At 39.3% G+C, this 20,181-nt stretch overlaps 1 protein-coding gene across 8 annotated transcripts in view; it reads left to right on the top strand.

Annotated features, from left to right (window-relative positions):
- KIAA0825 (KIAA0825 ortholog) overlaps positions 1-20,181 on the top strand; it is a 419,242-nt gene that overhangs the window by 98,471 nt on the left and 300,590 nt on the right. For all 8 annotated transcript variants that reach the window (XR_010588808.1, XM_005306902.5, XM_065550182.1 and 5 more), the window contains 2 exons: positions 8,941-9,109; positions 14,800-15,475. Coding sequence is in view for 7 of the 8 variants with exons in the window: in XM_005306902.5 (XP_005306959.2) it covers positions 8,941-9,109; positions 14,800-15,475 (845 nt within the window). In the remaining variant the exon portion in view is untranslated. The remainder of the gene's footprint in view (positions 1-8,940; positions 9,110-14,799; positions 15,476-20,181) is intronic.

Below are 20,181 nucleotides of genomic sequence, written 5' to 3'. Positions count from 1 at the left end.
GTGCATTTGAAAGTTTTATTCTCAGGGGTTGTTGTGTGTTTTTGTTTTGTTTCATCAGCAGTAATAGAATCATAACTAGGGCTCTACCAAATTCATGGTCCATTTTGGTCAATTTCATGGTCATTGGGTTTTAAAAATCATAAATTTCATAATTTCAGATATTTAAATCTGAAATTTCATGGTGTTGTAATTGTAGGGATCCTGACCCAAAAAGGAGTTGTGGGGGAGGTGTTTCAAGGTTATTGTAGGAGGGGTTGCAGTACTGCTACCCTTACTTCTGTGCTGCTGCTGGCTGAGGTGCTGCCTTCAGAGCTGGGCGGCCAGAGAACAGTGGCTCTTGGCTGGGAGCCCAGCTCTGAAGGCAGAACCACTGCCAGCAGCAGCGTAGAAGTAAGGATGGCATGGCATGGTATTGCCATCCTTACTTCTGCACTGCTGCCTTCAGAGCTGAGCCCTTGGTCATCAGCTGCTGCTCTCCGGCCACCCAGCTCTGAAGGCTGCTCTCCGGCCACCCAGTGCAGAAGTAAGGGTGGCAATACCACAACCTCCCCAAAATAACCTTACAACCTCCCTGCAACTCCCTTTTGGGTCAGGACTCCCAATTTGAGAAACGCTTGTCTTCCCCATGAAGTCATAAGAACTTAAGAATGCCCATACTGGGTGAGACCAAAGGTCCATCTAGCCCAGTATCCTGTCTTCCGACAGTGGCCAATGCCAGGTGCCCCAGAGGGAATGAACAGAACAGGTAATCATCAAGTGATCCATCCCCTGTTGCCCATTCCCAGCATTGTGTAGTATAGGGTAAAAGCTCACAGAAGACCAGATTTCACAGTGGGGAGAACAGATTTCAGTCTGTGACGTGTTTTTCATGGCCATGAATTTGGTAAGGCCCTAATCATAACATAAAGGCCCACTGTTGTGACCTTTCAAATTATTTCAGAATAATCCTTAGTCTTGTACTGGAGGCAATGAAATTACCCACAGGAATAGAGTGACCAGAGAGCAAATGTGAAAAATCGGGACAGAGGGTGGCGGTAATAGGAGCCTATATAAGAAAAAGACCCAAAAATTGGGACTGTCCCTATAAAATTGGGACATCTGGTCACCCTACACAGGAGTGAGGATTTACTCGCAGGATTAAAGGCTTACAGGATCCAGCCCTTAGACCCTGTGGCGGGGCGAGTGCCCCACCCCCATGTCAGAGGGGGCTAGAATAGGCCAGAGAGGCTGCGCAGGCTGGCAGCCAATCTGGAAAGGGCTTACTGAGAGCCAATCAGGGCCGACATTAGAGCCAGGAAATCGGGGCTAAGCTAGGCCCTATATAAAGGCTGCCCAGAAGAGCAGCAGGCAGTCTGTCCCAGACCTTCATGGGGGAAGGTCTGTCTCCAGAGCTGGGAGACTAGCACCTGGGACAGAGCAGTGCGGGGCAGGCTCAGGGAGAGCACAGTAGAGCTCCAGCCCAATACCTGCCAGACTGCGGGCCCTGACAGAAAGGGCCTAGAGGGTGCGAGGGGCCAGAGGGGAAGTGGCCCAGGGACAGTTGGACAAGGGAAGAGAAGGAGGGCAGGGAGGCTGTCACTAGAGGGTCCCTGGGTTGGGACCCAGAGTAGTGGGCGGGCCTGGGTCCCCCCCATCCTCCTTGTACTGCACCTGGCCATGCAGTAGGGTGGCTGAGTCAAACTACAACCGGCCCTTGAGACGAGGGGCTAGACTTTGGAGGTTGTGATTGGCCACTGAGGCCAGTGCAAGGACTGCTGAATACCACCCCACCCCAGAAGGGGGTGAGGATAGACTAGGGTGCACTGCCAGAGCAGTGGCCTGAAGAGGACGCCACCAAGCGAGGAGCAATGCAGGTCCAGACATCAGTGAGGAAGAGACGACGGACGGAACACCACTGGCAGAGGGAGTTCCCCATGAACTGAGCTAATTCCCGGAGGTAACCAGCGGGAGGTGCCACGGTGGTGAGTCCCAACACGTCACAGACCCCGATCAGTGGGACTATTAATAGAATCACAGGACTGCTCATAAAGTTAAGTGTGTGCCAAAGTCTTTGAAGGACTGGGGCCTAGGTGTGTGTAAGGTATAATTTTTATGTAGTGTAATTAATACACTGTACTAAAATATTCTACATTAATCAGCTAATTACAGTTATAATTTTGTCCTTAGTCAAAAAGCAATTAAATGATTAATAAAACGTCTCCTTTTTAAAATCATATTATATGACTTATTTTTTAAAATATAACTATTAACTTATTAAATGAGATTTTTGCATCACAGTTAAATACAGGATTGTATATCTTTAGCAAATTGAGATGTATACCCCCTTATTAAGACACTGGAAATCAGAAAACTATTTTTCTTCTAGACTACAATGAGATGTCAGGAGATTGAGTTGCAGGCTGTCTTGCCTAGTGGTCAGAACAGGAATCCGGCTTAATGGTCAAAACAGGCATTAGCATCCACATGCCAGACCCCAGGGTCTAGCCGGAGTCAGAGCCAGTGATCAGAGCCGAGGGTCAGAACCCAAATGCCCGAGTCAAGGGGGAATCAGAACTGGGTTGAGGGTTAGAACCATAGTCTGAGTCCAAATGTCTGAGCCAGAAATTAGAGCAGGGGGTTAGAACTGTATTACTTGGAATCAGGGAAGGCAGGAGCAGGACTGGGTCTAGGCTAGAGCAAGGGGTAAGTACAGAGGAGGGTCTGGGCTGGAGAAGGATTTGGAATGAAGCAACCAAAGGAAGACAGAATCCACAGGCATGTACGGTGAGCAGCCACTGATATTCTGCAGCTGCTGGGATTAAGAGCAAACCACCCAACTGCCTGAGCCAAGCAGTGGGGTTCTGTTGTGGGCCATCTGTGCCCATTGGCTGCCCAGTGACAGGACAGGCACAGCTACGGGCCCTCATTCCTGGCATGAGATTTCAGTTTGAGGCTAGCTTTTGACTATATTTTTTATCAGAATAGTTGTTAGACTGTTTACTTTGAAAGAAGCATTACATATTTTAGCTTATTTCTTTGTACACTCAGAAAATGGACATAGAATTTTTTAAGTTGTTTATTCAGTGGCCTGATTCTTAAGTATGTTGTTGACTGATGTAATTCATACAATGGAATATAGATATACTATAAGTATTTGTTAAATTATAATTGAAGTGTCTTACAAAACCTTGTAAAAAACAGGAGGGAAAGTAATACTGAAATTCTGCTTCACTACCATATGATATGAACTAAAGAATATGCAAAAGTTTTTATCCAATGCAAAAAGTACAGTTTTAGACAAAAATGTGATGTTTAGTTTATTGGGATAAAAAGATCAAAGAAAGTGAACTGAACTATCATTATTTGTACCTATAGGGAGGTCCACTGAAATTTGTCTGCCTAATCTCTTTATCAGTGCTAGGACAAATTGCTAAAATATCTGGTCCTGGAAAGGCTTTAGCCTATTAATGGTTTGTAGTTCATTGGCTAGTACCCTGATTCAGATGTCAGAGATTAGTATAAAAGCTGATTTAAGCTAATTGAAACTGATTTAGGTAAGCTAACGACACCTGAGTCTTTACAATTCACAATGCTGTAATCTGTTAGGTTTCATTGAATGAGACACATCAGGCTCATAAATAAAAGTATTTGATATAGTGTCCCAGGAGCTAAGGTGTATGAACAGGGCATTGGATTTCATAGTCCTGAGAACAGTTTACACAAGTTAAAAAGATACATGCCAATCTTTTATTGTGTTCAGAACTGGTATTCATGGATGGAGTTATCCCATCAGGAAATTGAGTGGGCCATGGCCAGAGAGGTATTATTTTTCATGGAAGTCCTTTGCATTCATGAAAAGGCCCTTTGATACTCAGAAGATATTTGTTTCAGTGCACTTAATTTTAAAGTTGCTCAGACTCGGAGTTGTCTTGAAAAGACTTTACTTCATCTTTTTAAATAGTGTGTTTTATAGACCACCCACACGTGATTAATTTTAAAGAGGTTTTCATATAATTTTGAATTGGTTGTTGTCAGTGAGTTTGGTTTCTGAGGATGATGCAGTTATAAAACTTGGCATCTTCATATAATAGAGTAGATGCTTTCTGAACTGTTCATTTCACATATTTTTAAATATATTACAATACACTTTCTCACAGTCCTGAATACAAAGCTTCTACTGATGAAGTATGTAAGAGTAAACTGTTGTAAAAGGACACATTTGAAATTATGTGACTTTTAAGTGACCTACTGATGATTATTTCAGAAACATATGAACATATTTTGCCCAATATATTTTTATTTTTGATCTTCCCTTCACATTTTGAAGGAATCTTAAGAGTTAATGCAGTTATGAATATCTTTCACACTTCAAGTTTGCAGTAGGCTTCTTTTTTACTGAGCCAGCTGTAATTATTTATTTAAATTATTTTAAAGGGACAAATAGAATAGGCCCCAAATTTAACCCACTGTTGAAAATATATTGATAGTATACATCATCTGGATTCCAGAAATCTTTTTGAGGAAATAAATTGCTATTATTTTTGTAAAGGAAACAACAAATTTTTAGTTACTATTTATCCATCACTGTTTTTGCCAGTTCATTTATAATTTCCTTTCCTACCACAAAATCCAATAAAAAATAAATACACATTAACAAACCCAGTTCCCAGAGCTATGAGATGACATAAGTGAGATCACTGATGCTGATCAGAAAAAGGCAATAAATGAGATAAAGGAAGGTTGGTTGTGATGCACAATAAATGAAAAAGGGAAAGTTTAAATGTTTGCTAAATGTAAGATGGAAAAAGTCCATTAGAAAAGTAATTATTTTAAGAGGTTATTGCAAGCAAAATTTAAAAATAAAAATATGATCACTGGGTGGGTTGCAGCAATGACCTTTTACCTCTGATTTCTGGTTCACTACTAACTTAGCCTGAGTTAGTACTGTCTGAAGTTTTTTGCCACTTAATAGCTGTCTTTTTAGAGCAAACTGAAAATTTTTAACTAAGTTTTCTTGCTTTCATGGAAAATTAAGTTTTTCATAAAATGTTTTCAACAACAAAAAAATTCAATCCTTTAAATTAAGCAGAAAAGCGGTGTCACTTTGGTTTTTGAAAACTGATTATATATATTTTTTTTAAATTACATTTTGGATTTTTTCTATTTTTGTTATTCAATGTAATAGAGCAGTGGTTTTCAACCTGTGGTCTGCAGACCCCTGTCGGTCTGCAGACCAGGTAGTAGAGGTGTGACAGGTTCCCCTCGGGGTGACACCTGGAACTGGAGTGCCACTGAGTCGTCTGACTGACCAGCCTGGGCTTCCTCTCATACTGTGCTCCTGTGACAAGCTCTAGACTGCTCCTGGTCTTACACTTTCCACCAGCATTTACACAGGCAGGGACACACCTAGCTGTTGTTATATGCAGGCTTTGACCAGCCACTGCATTAACCAACAATAGAAAGGCTACAGCCAAGATTACCCCTAGCTTCGAAGCCTAGGACCCCAGAGCTATACCGTCCTGCCCTGGTCAAAACCCCAACCAGTATGAATTTATTACTCGGTTTGCCTCTTCCTCAGTGTGGTAACTAAGCTGAGATTTTTCCCCAGACACTTCACTTAAAGGCATACTGGTTTAGGGTAAAATATAAAACAAGTTTATTAACTACAGAAAGATAGATTTTAAGTGTTGATACGTGATAGCAAACAGATCAAAGCATGTTACCTGGTAAATAAACTTAATTTGCATTGTTGTTTAACATACTAGAAGGATAGGATTTGAATTAACAATTTCTCACCCTGACTGATGATACAAGCAGGCTTGCAGATTCTCAAGGCACAAGCTGCACTTGTTTTGCAGCTTGGGATCCCTCTGCCCCCCGTTGCAAGTCCTTTTCTTTCGGAGCTTCTCTCAGGTGTTGAGTTATGGGGGAGTGAAGAACAACAGATGATGTCACTCCCTGCCTTAGTTTTAGCATATGGGAACCCTTTGTTCCAAAAACAGTTCCCAGCCCAGTTTGTGGAAAAACACAGGCAACCAGAATGGAGTCCAGAGACATGGTCTGGTCACATGCCCTTGCAGAGTCATGGCAGCTATTACTTACAGGCTGGCCAAAAGGTCCACAGGAAGGCTAAGCTATTCCACAGCCCATTGTCTTTGTTGATGAGTCATTAACTTTGTTTGGCTTCTTCATTGTTGTACCTGAAAGGCTGGCTGTGGGTGTTTTCCAGAATAAGCCCATTTGAAATACAGATCCATAATCAATATTCATAACTTCAGGTACAAAAATGATATATGCATATAAATAGGATAATCATATCCAGAAAATTATAACTTTTCCAATGACACCTTACATGACCCATCTTGTACAAAATGCATCATAATTATGCCATTATCCTGTAATATTATGATGATGAATATGCGGTGTAATGTCACAAGGCGCCCATGGAAGGTTGTTGTTACCATACAACAGTGATTTTCAACTGTGGTGTGTGGAGCCCGGGGGTCTGTAGAGTATGTCTAAGATTTCCAGAGGGATCTGCACCTCCATTCAAAAAGTTTTAGGGGTCCACAAATGAAAAAAGGTTAAAAACTGCTGCAATAAAGTAAATGATACCTAGTATTTTTGTTTGTTTTTTCTTTTTTCCTTTCTTTTCTTTTCCTGCTCTCTGACTTTTTAAAACTTGCTGAACTTTTGGTTACTGAGTGGCAAAAGGAAAATATGAAACTCAGCAACATTTTAAAAAATTCTTCAACTTTTAAAGAGTTACAGAGCAGCCAAATCACAGTAACTTTTGTAAGTTTTGAAATATTACAGAGATTTATTCTTTTTCTCTTTACACTATAACACTTTTCCAAATTTGGATGTTGGAGTAGAAAATGGACAAACCACTAACCTTTAAATCATTGAAAGAGTGAGGAAGCCCTTGGAGAATGGAGATAAGAGATAAAGTCAGTGGCATAGGCCAGCGGTACGTATGTAGGGTCTTGAAGTGGAAGCCAATGAAAGAGTTCAAAATGGGGGTTACAGGACACATTGAAGGGTTAGGAATTTAATTGTAGTGGTTGCATTTGAATGGCCAGGTTTTGTGTGTGTAATATATGTTTATTAACACAATAGCTTAGTGATGATTGCTCTCAGTGCAACTTCATAGTCCTATTATGAATGCACCTTATTTCTGGTTGCAGTATTTAGAAAGCCCTTTTTCCCCTTAAATTGGCTACCTAATGACTGCTGACTTTGTCCCCACTTACCTCTGAATTGCCTCCCACACTTGGGGGCACCTCCTGATACACACAATGTATCAGTACCTGTGGGAGAACGTGCACATACTCTGGTTTTTGCTGTCTCTCCAAAACCATTAGCAGCTGATGACTAACTTTAAATATTAATAAAATTAAATCTTACAATAAAGAGTTCTCATATATGTGGGATTGAACTCTCCATCTGCTAGTATATGCACTTTGCTGCCCTAACCCCTGTTAAATACCCAATAACCATAGGTACTCAAGACAGAAGTGGAATAGGGACCAGTAGCATAGCAGGTAAGGCATGTGTGTGTCTGGTACCATGAACTTTTCACTGATAACTAATATTATTACCTTACTGTAATTTGAATTAATTCTATAAGGAAATAGAGGATTAAATTTTCATCTACATCCTTTACCAGCAATAAACGAACTTGCAATAAATAAACAGAATCAGAAAAAGATAATCCAAACTGAAAACATGTATATAATCAAAATCATCCCTGATTTTGATAAAATCTTGGATCCACACCAGTAAAGTAGTTCAGGATAAACATGGGTGTACCCACTTCTCATTTGGGGAATATGGCAACTGTGCGGCCTGGAACACCCACAAGTTTGATTTTCCCAATTTTTTTAAACCACAACACCATTGATCCATGCCATTGCTGGTTCTGATTTTGTAAGACTAAAATCTAACTGATATTTAATATTTTCATATTAAAGAATAGTAGATGCTCAAGGGAAACATTAAAAAATATAGAAACAGAGTTATTTCTAAGACATTTTTCTTTCTTTTCCTCCTTTTTCTGGTTCTGGGGACATTTTCATGGAAACAGAATCTTTGTTTCTAAGGAGTAAGGAGTTCAACTGTTCCTGCTATTTTTCCCCAACCTGAAACCCTAATGATTTCCACACAAAGCATTTGTGATGTCACAAACAAGGTTTCAGAGTAGCAGCCGTGTTAGTCTGTATCCGCAAAAAGAAGAACAGGAGTACTTGTGGCACCTTAGATTTGTTAGTCTCTAAGGTGCCACAAGTACTCCTGTTCTTCTTTTTACAAACAAGGTTAAGATTTTAGGTAAGAGTAAGGAAAAGGAGTAGATCAACTCGTAAGAAAGAAATATTTTATTTTTCATTCAAATATTCTAGTGAGGAAAAGGGAAAGAAAATATTTGCTTTACCAGCAGAAATGTCTCTAAAATTATTTTCAAGTTTTTCAGTGAGGTGTCAGCAGATCTGTAAGTAACTGCTACAATATATGATATGTTATAAAACAACTGCTGATTGCTGCAGAAGCAGAATGTCACATTTAGCTGTGAATGCAGTAGTTGATTCTGCTTACAGTCTTTATTAATCATAAAGGCCAAATCCAGTCAGTTTTATGTTGAGTAATGCCTTACTTTGTAAGTAGGCTTACTGAAAAATATGGGAATATTTGAGGATCAAAGTACTACTTAGTTTGAATAAAGCTGGTGGACTCTGGTCGTAAGAAAATTTACTGTAGATCTACTCTCACTCCATTAGGAAATGTTAGTCCTGGAGATTCAGACGTAATACTCTTAAGCCTCGTATCAGACATGTTATGTTATAATGTTATATAAATCTAAAGTCTTTTCCTCTTGTAAAGATATGTTATATAAAAAAATTTCATCTTTAAATAAAAAGTTTCAATGCTTGGTTTTTTTGTTTTTGTTTGTTTGTTTGTTTTTAGTGTGGAACAATGCCTTAAAGAGCTACAGTCAGAAGTAAATGAGACTTGTACTGATGAGCTGTTACAAAACACAACTGACTGCCTTCACTGGCTGAATAACTGCAGTTTCAGTTCCCTCAAGCCTTCTTCTACACCTCATGGAGAGTTGATTGAATTTCTTAAAACTCTGGTAAAAAAAAAAAGCTTCTACAGTTTTTATATATTTGGGAAAAAATACTTATACAGTTTTTTAATGTATTCTTTTTTACTTATTCTTTTATAGTTTCACACGAGTGAATATAGAACAGAATTTGAATAAAAGAGTCAGTATCTCTCTTTCTTTCACTCTCCTTTTTTGGTATAAATAATAACCAGAGAGACTATAGCCCAGTGGTTAGGGCATTCGCTTGGATGTGAGAGACTCAGATTTAAGTCCCTGCTCTGAATCAGGCAGAGCAGAGACTTAAAGCTGGATTTCCCACATTCCAGGTGAGTGCCCTAATCACTGGGCTACTGGCCAATTGAGGGTACATATTCCCTCTTTCTGTCTAACCAGAAATTCCGTCCTGGACTTGAGAAACAAATTCACATTTTTTGATGGAAAAACACTTTGTCTAAAAATTCTTTACTTGTAATAATGTATTCACTAGTTCTGCTGCTGCTACTTTGCCAGACTTTCCAAAAACACCTGTGCATTGGGTATAAGGAGCAGAGGTGCAGTGTGTCAAGGACCAGGACTTCAAAAGCAACCCCCCTCCACCTTAATTTATGCAGTTGAACTGTACTGATTCTGCCAAGTCATGGCCCACCACAAAGAAGAGGGCAGGATTTTCCCCCAGGAAAGATGCAGTCATTGATGATACAGAAAAATAGAGGGTTGAATAATTTTTTTTTTCTTGTACTGACTTTATTGCAGATGGTCCTTTAATATTTGTGAAGTAATCTTAGGAGAAGGCAAATGAGAACAGTTTTATCATCCTGTCTCACCCATTCTTTCCAAAAAATCCAAGCACATTCATTGTACAGATAAGACTAGAAGTATAGGGAGGCACATGGGGATTACTTTTGTGCCAGAATATGATATTCTTACTCCATGAGAAATATCGTATATCGCAAATTGTCCCATTGACTTCAATGGAACCACTTGCGATGTAAGGTACTGTTCAATGTAAGTCCGGTTTTTACAATCTGATCTTTTATGTCCAAAGTGAATACTTGCATGCATTGAATTTTATTACTCAATTGACTTAATTTCTTGTTTGAAAACTTTTAACTAATTATCTTACTGTTATAGATGATGGATTTCAGAGTAGCAGCCGTGTTAGTCTGTATCCGCAAAAAGAACAGGAGTACTTGTGGCACCTTAGAGACTAACAAATTTATTAGAGCATAAGCTTTCGTGGGCTACAGCCTACAGCTGTAGGCTGTAGCCCACGAAAGCTTATGCTCTAATAAATTTGTTAGTCTCTAAGGTGCCACAAGTACTCCTGTTCTTTTTAGATGATGGATTGTAATTCTCCACCCTCTGTAGGACAAAACCCTTGTTCATTATTGCTCCTGATACTTATGTGGGTTGGTCTGTCAAGGCCTTTGTTTATTTTTAACATGCTGAAACAATATAATAATTTAAGAATAGTGCTAACTACGACAGTATGTTGTTGGCAAGCATGTCACACTGTCAACACAACTACATATTTTGATGGGACTGTGATCCTTTATGGTCATATTAAAAAATTCTTTGAGGTCTGACCACCTTCTGTGATGTAATATCTCAGTCACTCTACACAGTATCTAGTAATTCTAAATAATTTAAAAGATGAACATTAAAATCAGAGGATGCATTTATTAAATTATATCCTGGCTAAATGAACCACAACTTTTTTATAACAAAATCTTATTGTTTACCTTATTGTATTGTGTGTATGTTTTAAGTACTCTGTTGTCACTATCTTGGTATGGACATGGTAGGTACAAAATCCATCCTTCACACCTCGTGTAGCAGCTTTTCACGCAAAGTCACTGCAGCATCTTTTCAAGTGTTTTTTAAAGCTTATTTTTCAGATGCAAAAGTATATCTTAACATAGGCATTGTTCAAACAGATTTCTGAAAATGTAAACTAAGCTTCCAGAGCTTCAAAGTGGGGGGCCCTTTTCTGAGGAGTACTAACTCCAAGATGGTGTCTGCAAGATGTAGTGACTCTTTTTAAAGCATTATTTCAGTTCCAAAAGGCTTTGAACACTGTTTAAGTTTAGATAGTTTTTTTTGTAATTGAAAATGACCCATTTAAGCTTCAAAAGCAGCACCAACGACTCATCGACAGTGTTTTGGATTCATCTTCCAAAGGAGTGAATCTCATTGGCTGGTTTGACATCTGTTGAAGTTCTGTTGTTCTGTTTTTATTAGAACAGCATATTTGAATATACATCATAAAAAAAAATCTATAAATACTATAAATCTAGATTTGCTACTTCAGCAGAGTAAACTGCAGATTCTGATTATGACATCGCAAGAGTCTGCAAAATTTTGCACTTGCCTCATGGGGGCCACAAAATTGTAAAAGAATACAGATAATAACACAAAATAAACTTTGCGTGTAGGTCTGAGTGCACATATAATTCTGTAATATATATAATGTGTGTATGTAATATGCATAGATACATGTGCATTTATATAGAGTATAACTTCATTCCCTCAGACTGTCTTTTAGTAACTCTATTTTATCCACTATATTTGCTCCATTAATGTCAGCCCAGAGAGTGCATATAAATCATTCTGCAAGAAAGAAGATGGAGAGAGGAAAAAAGCAAAATTATTGTGATGCCACTCACTTTATAAACACATATGGTTGGCTGGTTTGTCCTGTTCATTTGTTTTCTTATCTCCACCAGCTGAGAAGTTATGTTGTCTGGTTAGTTTTTTGTTTTTTCTTCAGTGAAGATATAGCCTATCCTTTTCATCAAAATTATCCAGGTTAGGACAGGGCTTTTATTTTCTCCTACATATTGGAGCATTTTAGAGCAGCGCTGGGCAGAAAACAGTTTTCCCTTCTCATGAGAATATTTAAAGATTTCTAAAAAAAAAATTTCCATCCCAAATTGGGCAAAACATCAACATCTCAGAAATGTCTGTGAACTGAAAATCCCTCAAATAAATTTGATCAGGTCAATCAAAATGTCTTGTTTTCATATTGACCTTCCTTTTTAGCTTTTTTTAAACTATAAATTAACTTACATTTGAAGCAAAATGTCATTTTGACCCCAAAATGTGATTTTCTTTTTCATTTAGAAAATGTCAAAACAGAATATTTTAACAACTTAAAAACTATTTTTTCAAAATGGGAAATTCATCAAAACTGACCTTTTTCACAAAAACTTTTGGTTTTGATAAATCATCATTTTCTGTCAAAAAATAATGGTTCGCTGAAATATTCTCAACCAGTTTTACTCTAGAAGAAGTTGGACAGACCACAAACCAGGGGCTGGGCTCCATGCAATTAGAAGAGCTGGTGGTGGGAGAACAGAGCCCTCTGGTTGTAATATGTCCCATTGTATCTTAAATAGCCAGGAGACCAGAACTTTGACCCTACTAGACATTAGAGGCCTTTTCAGATGAAGTAAAACAATACATGCAGTCCTGTTACTTCATCAGCTCCATACCTGCTTCCCTTCTTTCTCCCTTACCAATATAGCTGAAATGTAATTTCAACCTGGCACCTGTAAATGTATCAGTCCGAATCTAGCCAGGACAGGTACATGATGCCCCTCACCTTGCCCTATGGGACCTCAATCCTGGTGCTAAATGTAGCAGATCCTCTCTTTGAGTCCTTCAAGACTGTCTTGGGAAGATTTATTTATCCTTAGAATTGCCTTTTTGATGCTTAGTGCTGATCCAGGAGAATATGGAAAGCACAAGGTTTCTATTTTATGAATTCCTACTAAGTTTGTCATGAGCAATAGTTATAGAATCATAGAATATCAGGGTTGGAAGGGACCTCAGGAGGTCATCTAGTCCAACCCCCTACTCAAAGCAGGACCAATTCCCAACTAAATCATCCCAGCCAGGGCTTTGTCAAGCCGGGCCTTAAAAACCTCCAAGGAAGGAGATTCCACCACCTCCCTAGGTAACGCATTCCAGTGCTTCACCACCCTCCTAGTGAAATAGTGTTTCCTAATATCCAACCTAGACCTCCCCCACTGCAACTTGAGACCATTGCTCCTTGTTCTTTCATCTGCCACCACTGAGAACAGCCGAGCTCCATCCTCTTTGGAACCCCCCTTCAGGTAGTTGAAAGCAGCTATCAAATCCCCCCTCATTCTTCTCTTCTGGAGACTAAACAATCCCAGTTCCCTCAGCCTCTCCTCATAAGTCATGTGCTCCAGACCCCTAATCATTTTTGTTGCCCTCCGCTGGACTCTTTCCAATTTTTCCACATCCTTCTTGTAGTGTGGGGCCCAAAACTGGACACAGTACTCCAGATGAGGCCTCACCAGTGTCGAATCATGTTCCTCGATCTTCTGGCAATGCCCCTACTTATACAGCCCAAAATGCCGTTAGCCTTCTTGGCAACAAGAGCACACTGTTGACTCATATCCAGCTTCTCGTCCACTGTGACCCCTAGGTCCTTTTCTGCAGAACTGCTACCTAGCCATTCAGTTCCTAGTCTGTAGCAATGCATAGGATTCTTCCGTCCTAAGTGCAGGACTCTGCACTTGTCCTTGTTGAACCTCATCAGGTTTTTTTGGCCCAATCCTCTAATTTGTCTAGGTCCCTCTGTATCCGATCCCTACCCTCCAGTGTATCTACCACTTATTTCCCCCTCCTCTCCCCGTCTCAAATTAATTATTTTGACTTGTTCCTCATTTGCTTTTCAGGATGGGCTAACCAGAGTAAAAAGGCTCCATCTTCTGCCAAGGCTTAACTGGTAGCTACGAGAGTTGGTGCTTTCCCTTTAGAACTGTGAGGTAGAGCTGACAGAAAAATGCCAGTTATTTTTCACAGGAAATTTTGAATATATATATATTTAAATATCCTGATTTTTTTTTCCAGTGAAAATCTGAAACAAAAACCTACAAATTTCTATTTGGTTTTCAAAAACTGAGAGCTGAATATTTTTATTAAAAATTAACTGGAAAATGAAATTTTTAAGTGAAATAACATTTGTTTTCTAGTTAAAAAAGACAACAGAACTTTTTTCTTTGAAAATTTCTATCAAAATAAAAATGTTCTGTGAAAAGTCATTTTTTCATCAAAAAACATTTCAATGAAAACATTTCTACCAGCGATACTATGGATGTTCTTACGTGCTTCATGTCATTACAGATTTTATATTACAGTCTCTGCCAATGGTAGGTGGTTCCTATGTAGTATGATTCATCAGTCTTTGTTCTTCTAGGTATCTATCCAATGTCTTTAGAATGAGTACTATCTGGAAAGGCATAGAGGGGAATGCTGATGCATGTTCTTACCTGTTGGTTTGGTTACTCCAAGTCCTTGTATGCCAGCCAAGACAATACCTTATTGTATTGATGAAATTGAGTTTGAGTTTCTGAAAGTTTTCCTGTGTGTGTTTTAGTTATTTATAATTGTCATTGCTTAGGGAATCTTTAACTGAACAAAGTCATCAGACAGCCATTTTATACAGAAAGTGACATCAGAAAAACTGCTTTTTTCCCTGTTTATCTTTATTGGTAAGAGAATGTATACTCACTCTGTGCCTGGGCTAACATGAAGGGACTCAGAGAAATCAAGTTACCTGGTAAGAAATTATCATTTTGTAGTTTGCAATTAAAAATAATGTACATCTTGTAACATAAAGTTAATTTTGTAAATAGAGTTATTCATGCAACATCTCTAAATACTATATAATTTATCATTATTAGCAAAGCTTGCTGAGGAATGAACAAAATCAAGAAGAAATGATACTACACTTTCTTCTGGATCTCTCCAGTCAGTGTGGGGTCTCATTTCCATGTACTCCAAGTGGGACATCTTTTGAGTTAACATCCAGAGCTTCCCTTCATGCCATTGAGGATGATTCATCTATGAATATCAAGTCTGTTTGGGATGATGTGAGATTACACCTTCGACGTTTCTTAGTAAATAGACTTCAGAGTCCTCATGAAACAAATACTGCTACTTTAAAACAGCAAATGCAGTTTAAAACTCAATGCATACAACACCTTTTGTTTCTATATCCAGAATCAGAAGTTCTAACCAAGTACCAAAACATGCAGAATAAATTGGTTTCTGAACTTCTTCAGAACTGTGTTCTATCTAGCTGTGGTGAAACAAACTTTGATAAGGTGGTTCATGGTTACAAAAGTTCAATACCTACACTGTGCACAATGATAAAAGAGGATTTGTATATACTAAGTGGTACTGTAGATCCATCCTCAACACTGATGTTTATTAATGAAACTTATCTGGATACCATCACAGAAGAAATAACAGTTCTTCTTGAAAGACTTTGTGAACTGCAGTTCAAAGAAAATGCTCTACATATAATTAAGACAAGCAAGATTTCAAAGAAGCATAGAGGAACAGTTCATGCTTTGGGTTAGTGGCATTTTTATGTTCATTTTAGTTAGATTTTTATATATCTTGTTTATACTACCGTATTCTCTCTTTTGGTTGATTATTTCCCATGAAGACAGAAAGGCATGAAATTACCCATTCTAGTTTGATGCTTTTAATAGTATTCATGTAGCTGAATTATTGAAGATATCAGAAGTGTGACCCCAAAATTTTAAAATAGAACATTATTTTATAGCCATATATACAAAGCTGCAGTATATTACCATTGGGTAATATTTTCCTGTTGGAATATTAAAAAAAAAACTAAAATTATAACTTCCATAGATTGTGTTAGTAGGTATGGGATTACAAATTATTGAATCTGGACAGGGAAAAACCCTCTCTATTCCCCAGAGTTGCTTTGAATGGACTGAAATTAAAAATTTAAAAATTAGACTGCAGCAACACAGACTCAATGCATTTAATTATAAAATAGTTGATACTAAATCCCACATAACTGGTCTGAAAGGTTTAGTATCCAGACTGTCTCAAAAAAATCTTATTTTTTTTTTAAATAAATTTCCAACGCTTTTTAAATTAATATAAATTACTGTACTGATAATTGGTTTCATGTTTTTCAAAAGAAAGTTACAACAGTAAAGAGAATCCCACTGTTGACATTAGATACTTTATATACTTGTTTCACTATTGGTGAATCTGATAACCTTATTCTCAAAGGGAGTACTGAAGGTTTTAAAAATGCAATTATATAAAATGAAAACTCTTATTATGTAATTGGTAGAGAAGTTGTGTACAGGCATGCCATGCACAGTTTTAGAGTGGTATTGTATGTTGGAATTATGTATTTGTTTACAATAGCATCCACAGCAGGCTAAGTATTTTCTAGCAAGACAAGAAGGAATAGGGAGCTCACAGTCTTACGCTAGATACAAACAAACAAACAAACAGGGGAAAGAGGTATAACAAAAAGTATTATGTTCCAGGTGTTGGTTTACCAGCTCTCCACAAAATAAGGTTATGTTCATTTTTTTTTTTAAATCAATTTTCATGTTACTATAAATCAAATAGAAACTCCATTGGTAGAAAGACAGAAGAGCCTCTTCAAGAGAGACTGAAATATGGAGACGATAGGGGCTTTGTGGGTGAGTAAAGGAAGTCTGGAACATGGAACAAGAGGCAGTACAGAAGAAAGCATGCAGACAGTCATGTGATAAACTGACATTACTGCTGGAGTGGAGGGGCAATGGGAGACAGGAAAAGGGCGGTTAACTAGGTAGGGGCAAAGTAATGTTGAGCTGTGAAAGGAAGTTAGAATTTGGAGCGCTTAGCAGAAGGTAAGCCAGTGGAGAGATTCAAAGAGGTTACACATTAAGAACAACAAACAAGGATGATGACCCTAGCTCTGCAGCATTTTGTAGAGAGTGAATATTTATACCTAGCACTTGTGTAACTCAGTTTTTAATCCATAGATCTCAAACACCTTTTCGTATTTGAGAAAATTGAGGAGGGCGAGATTAAAATAGCCCAAATTTCATTAATCTGTAAAAATGCATACTGTAGTGAATAGTGGGAATATCTTTTTTGTTCTGCTTAAATTTTTTATTTGCTCTATTTTAAATTCATTTTGTTTGCTGTAAAAGGTTCCCCCTAGATATTATAATGCCGGTGTATTCATTGGGATCATTTTTGTTACTGTATTCTGCTGCTAATTTAAAAAAAAAAAGGTAGATAACATTACTTAAAAGCAAATCTTGGTATTCTGCTTTGTAGCTGTTATACTAACTTTCCATAAAACCCAACAGCCGAGATTTTTGAAAAGATGGTAAAGGTCATATTTTGGGCTGCAGCCTTCAATTTTGCACCTGCAAAATGTATGCGAAAGTGATTGTGTCTACAGAAATGTACACACAGCTGTTTGTTTGCATACAATATAGATTTATGTATTTTTTTTGCAGGTGCAAAATCAGAGGCCGTGGTTATGGTGTAGACTGTTATCCTCATTGTAGAATAAAGACGATGTGAGACTTTTCTGGGTTGTATGGGAATTTTTTGTGTAAGAAAACACTAGTTCTCCAGTATTAACCCAATGAAGACACTTGAAAATGCCGGAGGAATAGAGTGGGCAGCTGAGGAAATCATCCAGAGACACGAACATTAAGGTGACCCAACATTCAGGTGACTGTTGGAGGCTTTTAAATGTAATACTGTTTTCGAGAAAATATATTGAAATAAATGTCTGATTTAATTATTTACTATTAATTTGCTCTTAACTAAATAACCTGTGTTTTGACTACTCCAAATAATGTTTATGGGGGCCATACTCAAGCCCTCCCATGTAAATAGCTAGTATGAACACAATATTGACCATTGCCAGCACCTCGGCCCCATAAAATGAATATGCTGATGGGATGCATGAGTGCATTTATTTGTTCCTACAGGTTGTCAAGTTCATATACATTACATCATGGTCTATAGTGTGCATTGCCTGAAAGTTCGTTAGGCAGACATCAAGCTTCTATAACAGCAGTTTGTCTAGAACAGTGGTCTCCAACCTTTTTATGCACGAGAGCACTTTTTGAATTTAAGATCAACCCACGATCTACCCCGCCCCTCCCACGAGGTCCTGCTCTGTTCACTCCATTCCCTCTCCCTCCATCGCTTACTCTCTCCCACCCTCACTCACTGTCACCGGGCTGGGGCAGGGGGTTGGGGTGCAGGAGGGGGTGCAGGCTCTGGGCTGGGCCCGAGGGGTTCGGAGTGTGGGAGGGGGCTCCAGGCTGAGCCTGGGGCAGGGGGTTGGGATGAAGGAGGAGGTGAGGGGGTGCAAGCTCTGCAAGGGAGTTTAGGTGCAGGAGGGGGCTCTGGGCTGGGGCAAAGTGTTGGGGTGCAGGAGGGGGTGCGAGTTGCAGGCTCTGGCTGGGAGGCACTTACCACAGGTGGCTCCCGGTCAGTGGCACAGTGGGGCTGAGGCAGGCTGCCTGCCTGCCCTGGCCCAACGCCGCTCCCGGAACCGGCTGGCACGTCTCTGTGTCCCCTGAGGGGGAGGAGCAGCAGGTGGCTCCGCGTGCTGCTGCTGCTGCACCCGCCCGCGAGCGCCACCCCCACAGCTCCTATTGGCCAGGAACTGTGGCCAATAGAAGCTGCCCGTGCCTGCAGCTTCCATTGGCCACAGTTCCCAGCCAATGGGAGCTGTGGAGTCAGCGCTGAGGGTGTGGGGGCAGCGGCAGCATGCGGAGCTGCCTGCCTCCCCTTTCCCAGGGTCTGCAGAGACATGCCAGCCACTTCCAGGAGCGGCATGGGGCCAGGGCTCTGCCTTAGCCCCGCTGCACTGCCGGAGATCGCGATCGACTGGCAGAGGCTCCAGGATCGATCCAGGTTGGTGACCACTGGTCTAGAACATAGAATCACAGAAATGTAGGACTGGAAGGGACCTCAAAAGGTTATCTAATCCAGTCTCCTGTACTGAGACAGGACTAAATATTATCTAGACCATCCCTGACAGGTGTTTGTCTAGCCAATTCTTAAAAAGTACCAGTGAAGGAGTTTGCACAACCTCCCTAGGTAATTTGTTCCTTACAGTTTGGAAGTTTTTCAAAATGTCTAACTGAAGTCTCCCTTGCTGCAATTTAAGACCACCTCAGTGGTTAAGGAGAACAATTTATCACCTTCCTCTTTTATGTAGTTGAAGACTGTTAACGTGTCCCCCCTCAATCTTCTCTTCTCCAGACTAAAACACAGTTTTTTCAGTTTTCCCTCATAGGTCATGTGTTCTAGACCTTCAATCATTTTTGTTGCTCTTCTCTGGACTTCCTCCAATTTGTCCACATTTTTTCCAAAGTGTGATGTCCAAAACTATACACAGTACTCGAGTTGAGCCCTTTTCAGTGCTGAGTAGAATGGAAGAATTACTTACTGTATCCTGCTTACAACACTCCTGCTAATATATCCCAGAATGTTGTTCTCTTTTTTTGGCAACAGAATTACATTGTTGACTCTCATTTAATTTGTGAGCTACTTTAACCTCCAGATCCTTTCCTGCATTATTATTTCCTCGGCAGTCATTTCCCATTTTATATTTGTGCAATTGATTATTTCTTCCTAAGTGCAGTACTTTGCATTTGTCCTTATTGAATTTCATCCTATTTATTTCAGACCACTTGTCCAGTTTGCCAAGATCATTTTGAATTCTAATCCTGTCCTCCAAAGTGCTTGTAACGCCTCTCAGCTTGGTATTGTCCGCAGACTTTGAGTGTACTCTCTATGCCATTATCCAAATAATTGATGAAGATACTAAATAGAACCAGACACAGGACAGATCCCTGTGGGAACCCACTCACTATGCCCTCTCAGCTCAATTGTGATTCCTTAGCAGTCTGAGTTTATCAGTTGGACACTGGTAAATAAGAATGATACTCTGTATTCACAGTCAGCAGTCCAGAGTAAAACACCTGATGTGAAGGCAAAACGATGAGGATTTTTTTTCTTGTTGAAGGGGGATTTCATTGTCCACTGTGTTTTAAGAGTTGATCAAATCAATTTAAATGGGTCTTAGGACTTGTCTACTCCTGAAAAGTTACTAGAATAGATATACTGGAATTTTTATTGTCCTGGCCATACAAGGGATATGGTTTCATTTGGCTATGGCTTTATTAAGTCATCTGGGAAATACCTGGCAATAAATCATACGGTGCAGGTCCATTCTTGTCTTAATTGTTTGCACGTGTTTG

This window comes from Chrysemys picta, chromosome 6 (genome assembly GCF_011386835.1).
Source record: "Chrysemys picta bellii isolate R12L10 chromosome 6, ASM1138683v2, whole genome shotgun sequence".
Classification (NCBI taxonomy): Eukaryota; Metazoa; Chordata; order Testudines; family Emydidae; genus Chrysemys; species Chrysemys picta.
The sequence above is the reverse complement of the archived record's forward strand: the minus strand, read 5'-3'. Positions and strand labels throughout refer to the sequence as shown.